At 57.9% G+C, this 11,345-nt stretch overlaps 1 protein-coding gene across 2 annotated transcripts in view; it reads right to left on the bottom strand.

Annotated features, from left to right (window-relative positions):
* Positions 1-6,552, bottom strand: part of LOC107076259 (BOLA class I histocompatibility antigen, alpha chain BL3-7-like) — a 78,035-nt gene extending 71,483 nt beyond the window's left edge. Inside the window, exon 1 of one of the 2 annotated variants that reach the window (XM_069199005.1) lies at positions 6,348-6,552. In XM_069199005.1, the coding sequence (XP_069055106.1) occupies positions 6,348-6,435 (88 nt within the window). In that variant the 5' untranslated portion in view covers positions 6,436-6,552. The remainder of the gene's footprint in view (positions 1-6,347) is intronic. The other variant, XM_069199006.1, reaches the window with a different exon arrangement.
* Positions 6,553-11,345: the final 4,793 nt, after the last annotated feature.

The raw sequence follows: 11,345 nt of genomic DNA on the forward strand, positions 1-11,345 counted from the left end.
CTGCGCACAGACCCTCAACCTCTCTCCGTTCCACAGCAGGTAGGTAAACATGGACTGCAGAGACAACGTCTTTCTCCTCAAAGCTGCACTCTGATCTTATTCCTTGTCTTTGGGACGCGCCTTGCCACATCGGTGTGGTCTCTGTGCCTCCCCAGAGCCGATCTGAGAGGTGGCGGTTTTTACCGGCCCTGTGGCCCTGCGCACTCGGGTCAGTTTTCAGCGCCCCTACAGTAGGAGTTTGCTCCCGGCTGGCGAGCGGCGCGGACTCCACACCGCCTCCTGGCGGACACAAACAGTACTACACCACACACGCATCCGGCGCAACGCGCAGGTCACAGAGGACGCGGGGAACCGGGAGCGGCTGCGTGGGAAATGAGTATTTTTTTAAAAAAACCTTTTTATGTAAAAACCAGACGTGTACAAAAAAGGAGACAGAATATTAAAATAGACACTTCACAGCCAGGAACATTTTAACAGCCGGACAATTCTAAAAGCTGAAAATGGTACTTTTTTTGTATATCGCCATTGTAGGTTTTGCGATGTACAATAACGTCGATATCTCCTGGAGAGAAAGAAACACTATCGCAGACCGGCACGAGTATAGTTGTCAGCGAGAGATGTACTTTTTCCTATTAAATAACAGTGCAGCGCCAAACACACACACCAAACGTATTGTAACGCAACGGGGGCTCAGGCGGGCGCCCTTGCCGCATCTGGTCGGCCCCATCCCGACTGGAGACTCGAACCCGGGACTTCCGCGTCTCTCTGCAGCGACCTAGCCCCGTGAGCTAAAGAGAGATCTCTCTTTAGCTCACGGGGCTAGGTCGCTGCAGAGAGACGCGGAAGTCCCGGGTTCGAGCCACCTATACTTTGGGCCGACCAGATGCGGCAAGGGCGCCCGCCTGAGCCCCCGTTGCGTTACATTGGTGTCAGAAGCGGGCAGAATGAACAACTTGTGGCAGACACTACCCGATTCCATAAAGCACCGGCTGACGCTGGAAGCCGCAGAACCCATCGGCGGCGCACATAGGGAGCCTGAGCAACTCCTGGGTGCGACAGGTGGCCACAGCCCTTACCAGGGCTACCCAGTAGTGGTCCCGCCAGTAGAATTGGGGCGGCCGCCCCGGAGAGAGGATGCCCTCCCTGCCGGAGCCGATCAGCGATTCCCACACCCATCGGCGCGGGTGCGACCAGGTCGCTACGATGGTGAGGCGCCTTGGGAGACCTATGAGGCGCAGTTCCAGCTCGCGGCCCGGACGAATGGCTGGTGCCGGGCGGAGATGGCCGGCCACCTGGCGGCGGCGCTGGAAGGAGCGGCCTGCCAGGTGCTCCTGGACGTCCCGGAGGAGGACAGAGGCGACTACACGGCGCTGGCAGCAGCCCTCCAGCTGCGCTTCGGTGTAGAGGAGGCGCCGGACTTGATGCGGGAGAGGCTGGCCCTGCGGCGGCGCCGACCAGGAGAGCGACTGGGCCCGGTCGCCGCGGATGTCATGTTCCTCGCCCGCCGAGGATACCCAACTTTCCCCCGGGAGGCGCAGCGGGAGATGGCTCTCCAGGCCTTTCTCAAGGCCCTCTCGCCCGAGGAGCTGCGGCGCCACGTGCAGCTGGCCGCGCCAACATCGCTGGAGCAGGCCTTGGCCCTTGCTACACGGGCTGAGGTAGTGTTCGGGGTGACGCAGTGCGCCCTGCCGGCTGACCGAGGTGGCGACGGAGGAATCCAGCGAGGGGGAAGAGGAGCCAGCCCGTGCAGCGACCGCCGGGGGAACAGCCCCGCACGCTGATTGGCGACCGCTGCGGGAAAAGAGGACACCGAGCCCGGTTCTGCCGGGCACCCGAACCTCGCTCTCCCCGATCGGCGTCGGGAAACGGGAACGGGGCGGCTCAGCGCGGGGAAGGCCGCCCTTGAACACCTCAACCCCCGCTCCCGATCACGCCACCGTGGGGCGAGTCGGCTGTAGCCGGGGCCTGTACCTCCACTGCCGGATTGAGGACCAACCCTGCCTGGCCCTACTCGACACCGGTTCATCAGTGACCCTACTTCGGCCGGGCGTCCTCCCCGACACCGAGGGCACCAACCCCCCAGGATGGGAGGCCTCCAGCCTGCGGCTGAGGACCGTGACGGGACAGCTCGCTGCAGTCCGGGGGAAACGGGTGCTTGCCTTCCGTCTGGGTGCAGCGACGGTGCGCCACCCCTGCTACCTTGCACCCATCCAGGAGGACTGCATTCTGGGGCTGGACCTACTGCAGCGAGTGGGGGCCAGGTTGGACTTGGACCGGCAGGAGTTGGTGTGGCAGGGGGAGCGACTGCACCTGGTGGAGGGCAGGTCCGGCGAAGGCCGAGGGACGCGGGCTTGCCAGAGCCGGGGGAACAAGAGGCAGCGGCGGCGGCGGCGGCGTCAGTCGCCGGGGCAGACCAGGCCTGCGAGCCGGGGAGCGAGCGTGCCGGATCCTGCCCCTGAGTCGGCCGGGGGGCCAGACAAGGCGGCGGCGGGGGCCGAGCGTTGCGTGGAAGCGAAGCGTGCCGTTGAGGACCTCTTCCAGCGGAGCTGCGAGGGCCTCGATCAGGACCAGCGGCAGCGGCTCCAGGAGCTACTCGCCCAGAACGAAGACCTCTTTGCGGCGAGGGATGAGGACTGCACCCGCACTGCCCTGGTCCAACACGAGATCAACACCGGCGACGCTCGGCCCATCCGCATCCCACCAGGACGCATGGTCCACGCCAAGCGGACCGCCGCCGAGGAAAAGATCCGGGAGATGGCCGCAGCGGGGGTGATTGAGCCCTCCGCGAGCCCGTGGTCGGCGCCAGCCGTTCTGGTTAAAAAAAAAGACGGCTCGTGGAGGTTCTGCGTCAACTACCGCAAGCTGAATGAGGTCACCCGGAAAGATTCCTACCCCCTGCCGAGGATAGATGACGCCCTGGACTACATCACCGGGTCGACCTGGTTCAGCTCCCTGGACCTCCGCTGCGGCTACTGGCAGGTACCGCTTGCTCCCGATGCTCGCCCGAAGACGGCCTTTTCCATCGGCCAGGGCCTCTGGCAGTTTACTGTCATGCCTTTTGGCCTGTGCAATGCCCCGGCGACGTTCGAGAGGCTGATGGAGAGGGTGCTGGCATCGGTCCCGCGGAACCAGTGCGTGTTATATCTGGACGATCTGCTGGTTCATGCACGGAGTTTCGACCAGGCCTTGACGAACCTCCAGGCGGTGCTGGCCTGAGGCTCAACCCCCGCAAGTGCGAGCTCCTGCGGCGGGAGGTGACCTTCCTGGGACATGTTGTTGGACCGCGAGGGGTGGCTACGGACCCAGGTAAGGTCGCTGCAGTGAGGGGCTGGCCGACTCCACGCACCGTCGCGGAGCTCCGCAGCTTTCTGGGGTTGGCCTCGTACTATCGGAGGTTCGTCCGGGACTTTGCCAGCATCGCCGCCCCGCTGCACCGCCTCACCGACAAGGGCCGCCGTTTTGACTGGGACTCGGGCTGTGAGACTGCCTTTGGCCGGTTGCGCGAAGCTCTGGTGGGGGCCCCCGTGCTGGCCTACCCCGACCCGCGGTTGCCGTATATTCTCGACACCGACGCGAGTGACTCGGGGGTGGGGGCGGTGTTGGCGCAGGAGGGGCCGGATGGGGAGCGCGTAGTGGCCTACTATAGTCGGGCTCTGACTAGGCCTGAGCGGAACTACTGCGTGACCCATCGCGAGCTGCTGGCGGTGATGGCGGCGGTCCACCACTTCAGGCCGTACCTGTTCGGGACCCGGTTCCGGCTGAGGACCGACCATGCGTCCCTCACCTGGCTGCTCCACTTTAAGGAGCCAGAGGGACAGATGGCGCGATGGATAGAGATCCTGCAGGAGTACGACTTCACTGTCGTGCACCGTGCGGGGTCTCGCCATCTCAATGCCGACGCTCTCTCGCGGCGCCCCTGCGAGGCCGCGGAACGCCATCACTGCGCCCGGCGGGAGCAGCGTGAGGAGGCTGTCCGCACCGTGGCGGGGGTGAGCGCCGCGGCCACGGCCCGGGAGGGGCCGCTGGGGGTGGGCCTGCCAGACCTGGCGCAGCGTCAGGCAGCTGATCCTGACGTGGGCCCGGTGCTCCGCTGGAGGGCAGCAGGAGTGCGGCCTACACGAGAGGAGCTCGCCCCGCACCCGAAGTCCGTCAAGGCCCTCTGCGCCCTGTGGGAGGCCTTGGAGGTAAAGGACGGGGTGCTGCGCCGGGGGTGGCGGGTACCCTCCAGTGGCGAGGTACGGTGGCAGCTGGTGGTGCCTCGGTCGCTCCGCGGGGCGGTGCTCCGAGCGGTGCACGGCCAACCGGGTGTGGGGCACTTCGGCGGTAAAAAAACCCTGCAGCGTCTCCGAGGCCATTTTTATTGGGGTCTTTGCCACCGGGACGTGGAGCGGTACTGCCGAACGTGTGCGGTGTGCGTGGCGCAGAAGGGTCCCCCCGAGCGCTCTCGGGCCCCCCTCCAACAACACCAGGTGGGGGCTCCTATGGAGCGGGTGGGAGTGGACGTTTTGGGCCCGTTTCCGCGCACCGAGGCCGGGAACCGCTACGTCTGGGTGGCTATGGATTACTTTACGAAGTGGCCGGAGGCCTACGCCCTCCCGGACCAGAGTGCCCCCACGGTGGCCGATGCACTGCTGGACGGGATGTTTGCCAGGCTGGGGGTGCCGGAGGAGTTACACAGTGACCAGGGGCGTAACTTCGAGTCCCAGGTCTTCGCCAGGGTGTGCCAGCGCCTGGGGATTACTAAGACGCGGACCACCCCGCTGCATCCCCAGAGCGACGGGTTGGTAGAGCGGTTTAATCGGACGCTCGCCACCCAGCTGGCCACCCTGGTGTCCCGGCACCAACGGGACTGGGACCGCCACCTCCCCCTTGCGCTCTGGGCGTATCGGACCGCGGTCCAGGAATCCACCGGGTGCACCCCGGCCTCGCTCATGCTGGGCCGGGAAATGCGAACACCGGTGGACCTGGTCTTCGGCCCGCCGCCCGGAGACGGGTCGGCACCGCCGGCTGGACCGGACTACGAGTGGGACCTGCGGCAGCGGATGCAGCGGGTGCACAGCTTTGCACGGACCCACCTGACACAGGCGGGGGTCCGGCAGAAGCGGTACTACGACCTGCGCTGCAGGGGGCCTGCCTTCCAGCCCGGGGACTCGGTTTGGGTGTACAACCCGCAGCGCCGCAAAGGCCTCAGTCCTAAGCTGGCGCCGTCGTGGGAGGTACTCGGGGTGGTGGGCGAGGTCTGCTACCGTGTCCGGTTGCGAACACGGGGGAGAGTGGTGGTCCTGCACCGAGACCGCCTGGCCCCCTACCGGGCCCGGGAGGAGGAGCCGTGTGGGGAGGCTCCAGAGGAGCAGCCGGGGCCGGAGCCGGCCGATAGTGGGGCGTCCGTGGATCGCCAGCCGTCACCGCGGCGCAGCGGCCGCTCACGCAGGGTTCCACAGCAGTTAGCCGAGTACGAGTACAGCCTGAGGGGGGTGTTCGACGTCGGCGAGACGCCAGACGCTTCAGGTGGGGGCAGTGTAACGCCCTCGCCTGGCGGTGAGGAGGAAGCGGCCCCAGGCGCTCGTAGTACCGCTGGGCATGCTGGGAGTGGTAGCCGGGAAGAGTCTGAGGGTCAGCACGATGACCAGCGGCTGACCCTACCTGTGTAAATAATGTCCTAGTAATTCTAGTGCCCTGTGTAGTCCTGTAAAAGTAGAGTGTGTTGTTAGGTAATTACCACCCTAAAGGTGTGTACGTGTTCGTCAGTCTCCTCATGTGTGTGTAGATCCTGTGTTTGGTTTTGGTGTGGTTGTAAAATAAAGCCAGTGCTTGGTTAATCGCGTCTCCACTGTTCTTTAGTTCTGAAAAAGAACCTGCAAAACGCTACAGTATTATAATAATAATACTACTACTAATAATAAACTTTACTGTATATAGCCCGTTTAAAGGTGGCTTCTCAAAGCGCTTTACAGGATGACAACAACAATAAACAAGAAGAATACAACAATAAATAAGAAGATTTCACAAGATAGGACACAATTACAATTACAACAATACAACAATACCAATAGAGGAGACCGTGGAAGATGGTATTAAGAAGAGCAGAGGGGTGAAGAACGGAACCAGTTCAGTAAAGGCTTTTCTGAAGAAGAGGGTTTGGAGTCTGGATCTGAAGGAGTTTAGAGAATCTATACAATATATATACAATATAAAATACACGTAAAACAACGAGGGATGAAAAACGCAAAAAACAGAGAAATGTTTCTTCCTTAAACTTGGCTGAAACCATTAAAGCGAAGAGCAGCACGAAGAGCAACGTTTCCACTCGCGAAAGCAAAAACACCGATAAAAACAGAGAGCCTTACCAGCCCAGGACGAGTGCGCACAGCACAGGGCGAGCAGCAACAGCGGCAGCATGTCGGCGGGTGCGAAGTATCGATAACTAATATTCATTTAACGATCGTCTCGCTCAGTCACGGCGCCCGCCCGCTCGAGACGATCCCAGGGTCTGACTGTGCGCGAGAACCGCGGTGCGGGACGAGGGGGTGACCCGCGTGCTACACGCCACCCCAAAAAAAACAAATCCTGCAAAATGAGCTGATAGGCTTCCGCGAGCGTACCGGCCAATCGCCCGCGCGGCGTCACGGGGCTCCGGGTGAAACTGGGTCCCGCAGGTCTGCGGACCGAAACCGAAACTCTTGCCGGCTTCAGACCCGGGCGTGATCGGAGGATCTCAGAGAGAGACCTCCCAGCGCGTACAGCGTGCGATGAGATAACAAGAATTAAAAATACTATCTTCAAAAACAAAACAAAACACTGATTGTGTTAAATACTGTGGCAGCCGTGTCCCTCTGTCTGCCCCATCTGGCCAGAGTCACAGATAAACTGGATCAACGTTACAGGTAAACTGGCTCAGAGACTCAGGTGAACTGGATCAGAGTCACATGCGAACTGGATCAGAGTCACAGGTAAACTGGCTCAGAGACTCAGGTGAACTGGATCAGAGTCACAGGTGAACTGGCTCAGAGTCACATGCGAACTGGATCAGAGTCACAGGTGAACTGGCTCAGAGTCTCAGGTGAACTGGCTCAGAGATTCAGGTAAACTGGCTCAGAGTCTCAGGTGAACTGGCTCAGAGACTCAGGTGAACTGGATCACAGAGGACGCGGGGAACCGGGAGCGGCTGTGTGGAAAATAACTTTTAAAAAAAAGTTTTTATGTAGAAACCAGACGTGTACTAAAAAGGAGACAGAATATTAAAATAGACACAGAAATAGACACTTCACAGCCGGGAAAATTATAACAGCCGGACAATTCTAAAAGCTGAAAATGGTCCTTTTTTTATATATCGCCATTGTAGGTTTTGCGTTTTCGCCCTTAAAAGCGTGAATCGAGGGAGCGGTATTAGAGCATTAGGCAGGGAGACAGCGGCGCTGTGAGAGAGCGCCGCCTGAACGCCTCTACCCTGTTCAGTCACACCACACACACAGAGACGGGGCAGGAGTGTCACCGGCTCTGTTGATTCCTGCAGACCTGGAACTCTTCCTGCTGTGTCCCTGTGTGTATCGTCGGACACACAGGGACATCACCTTAAGAGCATAAGAATGAGGCCTGTTTGGTATCGGCAGGGTATCGGCTTCAACCACAGGGCTGGGCAGCCTGTTCCCCACCCCCACCCCCCTCTGTGTACAGAAGAGCCTCCTGTCCTGACTGGAGGAGCTCACCCAGCTGTGTCTGGAGAGAAGCCAGGGTATCGGCTTCATACACAGGGCTGGGCAGCTTGTTCCCCACCCCCACCCCCCTCTGTGTACAGAAGAGCCTCCTGTCCTGACTGGAGGAGCTCACCCAGCTGTGTCTGGAGAGAAGCCAGGGTATCGGCTTCAACCACAGGGCTGGGCAGCTTGTTCCCCACCCCCACCCCCCTCTGTGTACAGAAGAGCATCTTGTTTTAGGTTTGAAATGCCCTTCCTTGTAGTTTCCACTCATATTCCCCTGTTCAGATTTCACTGTCAGTTCTGAAGAAGGAGGCTGGGTTGACTGTCAGTCAACGTGTTTGAGAATTTCAAATCAGGTCCCCACATAGTCTTCATTTTCAAATTTGCAGTACAGCCCAGTGAGATCAGGGTAAAAACACAGTACAACCCAGTGAGACCAGGGTACAAACACAGTACAGCGCAGTACAGCCCAGTGAGATCAGGGTAGAAACACAGTATAGCCCAGTGAGATGAGGGTAAAAACACAGTACAGTACAGTAGAGCCCAGTGAGATGAGGGTAAAAACACAGTAGAGCCCAGTGAAATCAGGGTAAAAACACAGTACAGTACAGTAGAGCCCAGTGAGGTGAGGGTAAAAACACAGTATAGCCCAGTGAGATGAGGGTAAAAACACAGTACAGTACAGTAGAGCCCATTGAGATCAGGGTAAAAACACAGTACGGTACAGTAGAGCCCATTGAGATCAGGGTAAAAACACAGTAGAGCCCAGTGAGATCAGGGTAAAAGCACAGTATGGTACAGTAGAGCCCATTGAGATCAGGGTAAAAACACAGTAGAGCCCAGTGAGATCAGGGTAAAAACACAGTAAAGTGCAGTAGAGCCCAGTGAGATCAGGGTAAAAACACAGTACAGTGCAGTAGAGCCCATTGAGATCAGGGTAGAAACACAGTATAGCCCAGTGAGATGAGGATAAAAGCACAATACAGTACAGTAGAGCCCAGTGAGGTGAGGGTAAAAACACAGTACAGTACAGTAGAGCCCAGTGAGATGAGGGTAAAAACACAGTACAGTGCAGTAAAGCCCAGTGAGATCAGGGTAAAAACACAGTACAGTACAGTAGAGCCCAGTGAGATGAGGGTAAAAACACAGTACAGTACAGTAGAGCCCAGTGAGATGAGGGTAAAAACACAGTAGAGCCCAGTGAGATGAGGGTAAAAACACAGTACAGTACAGTAGAGCCCAGTGAGATGAGGGTAAAACACAGTAGAGCCCAGTGAGATGAGGGTAAAAACACAGTACAGCCCAGTGAGGTGAGGGTAGAAACACAGTACAGCCCAGTGAGATCAGGGTAAAAACACAGTACAGTACAGTAGAGCCCAGTGAGATGAGGGTAAAAACACAGTAGAGCCCAGTGAGATGAGGGTAAAAACACAGTACAGTACAGTAGAGCCCAGTGAGATGAGGGTAAAACACAGTAGAGCCCAGTGAGATGAGGGTAAAAACACAGTACAGCCCAGTGAGGTGAGGGTAGAAACACAGTACAGCCCAGTGAGATCAGGGTAAAAACACAGTACAGTACAGTAGAGCCCAGTGAGATGAGGGTAAAAACACAGTAGAGCCCAGTGAGATGAGGGTAGAAACACAGTACAGTACAGTAGAGCCCAGTGAGATGAGGGTAAAACACAGTAGAGCCCAGTGAGGTGAGGGTAGAAACACAGTACAGCCCAGTGAGATCAGGGTAAAAACACAGTACAGTACAGTAGAGCCCAGTGAGATGAGGGTAAAACACAGTAGAGCCCAGTGAGATCAGGGTAAAAACACAGTACAGTACAGTAGAGCCCAGTGAGATGAGGGTAAAACACAGTAGAGCCCAGTGAGATCAGGGTAGAAACACAGTACAGTACAGTAGAGCCCAGTGAGATCAGGGTAGAAACACAGTACAGCCCAGTGAGATCAGGGTAAAAACACAGTACGGTGCAGTAGAGCCCAGTGAGATCAGGGTAGAAACACAGTACAGTACAGTAGAGCCCAGTGAGGTGAGGGTAGAAACACAGTACAGCGCAGTGAGATGAGGGTAAAAACACAGTACAGTACAGTGAGGCGAGGGTAGAAACACAGTAGAGTCCAGTGAGATCAGGGTAGAAACACAGTACAGTACAGTAGAGCCCAGTGAGATCAGGGTAAAAACACAGTACAGTACAGTAGAGCCCACTGAGATCAGGGTAGAAACACAGTACAGTACAGTAGAGCCCAGTGAGGTGAGGGTAGAAACACAGTACAGCCCAGTGAGATCAGGGTAAAAACACAGTACGGTGCAGTAGAGCCCAGTGAGATCAGGGTAGAAACACAGTACAGTACAGTAGAGCCCAGTGAGATCAGGGTAGAAACACAGTACAGTACAGTAGAGCCCAGTGAGATCAGGGTAAAAACACAGTACAGTACAGTAGAGCCCAGTGAGATGAGGGTAGAAACACAGTACGGCGCAGGAACACCACACAGAGGTGTGCTGTGAGAGATCTCCAGCTCCTCTGCTCTGGACACGTGAGTCTCCTGGCCTGGTGTCGTCACCAAAGGGTGACGCGCCGGGAGTCTGGTGTTCACCACCCGCCCCAGCAGAAAGCCCCTGGCGGCGTGCCCCACTCACACCCCCTGCAGGAGGAGCGGGTCTCTCTCTCTCTCCCTCTCTCTCCCTCTCTCTCCCTCTCTCTCCCTCTCTCTCTCTCTAGGCTGCCATCTCGCACACAGACAGCTCACACACGCCTCGCACAAGATGGCGGCCCGCCCAGAGACCAGCTCGCTGTCCGGGCACGAGAGTCACTGGTACAGGTCCAGAGTCACAGGTAAACTGGGTCAGAGTCACAGGTACAGGTCCAGAGCCACAGGTAAACTGGGTCAGAGTCACAGGTACAGGTCCAGAGTCACAGGTAAACTGGGTCAGAGTCACAGGTACAGATCCAGAGTCACAGGTACAGGTTCAGTGTCACAGGTACAGGTCCAGAGTCACAGGTAAACTGGGTCAGAGTCACAGGTACAGGTCCAGAGTCACAGGTACAGGTTCAGTGTCACAGGTAAACTGGGTCAGAGTCACAGGTACCGGGTCAGACACACAGGTACAGGTCTAGAGTCACAAGTACCAGGTCAGACACACAGGTACAGATCCAGAGTCACAGATACTGGGTCAGAGACTCAGGTAAACTGGGTCACAGGTTCTGGGTCAGAGACTCAGGTAAACCAGGTCACAAGTTCTGAGTCAGAGACAAATGTAAACCGGGTCAGAGAGTGGGGTTCTGGGTCAGGTAGTGGGGTTCTGGGTCAGAGACTGGGGATCTGGGTCAGACACACAGGTAAACTGGGTCAGAGACTGGGGTTCTGGGTCAGAGAGTGGGGTTCTGGGTCAGACACACAGGTAATCTGGGTCAGACTGGGGTTCTGGGTCAGAGACATGGGTAAACTGGGTCAGAGGCTGGGGTTCTGGGTCAGACACACAGGTAATCTGGGTCAGAGAGTGGGGTCCTGGGTCAGAGGCTGGGGTTCTGGGTCAGAGAGTGGGGTTCTGGGTCAGAGACATGGGTAAACTGGATCAGAGACTGGGGTTCTGGGTCAGAGAGTGGGGTCCTGGGTCAGAGGCTGGGGTCCTGGGTCAGAGAG

This window comes from Lepisosteus oculatus, chromosome 14 (genome assembly GCF_040954835.1).
Source record: "Lepisosteus oculatus isolate fLepOcu1 chromosome 14, fLepOcu1.hap2, whole genome shotgun sequence".
Taxonomy (NCBI): domain Eukaryota; kingdom Metazoa; phylum Chordata; class Actinopteri; order Semionotiformes; family Lepisosteidae; genus Lepisosteus; species Lepisosteus oculatus.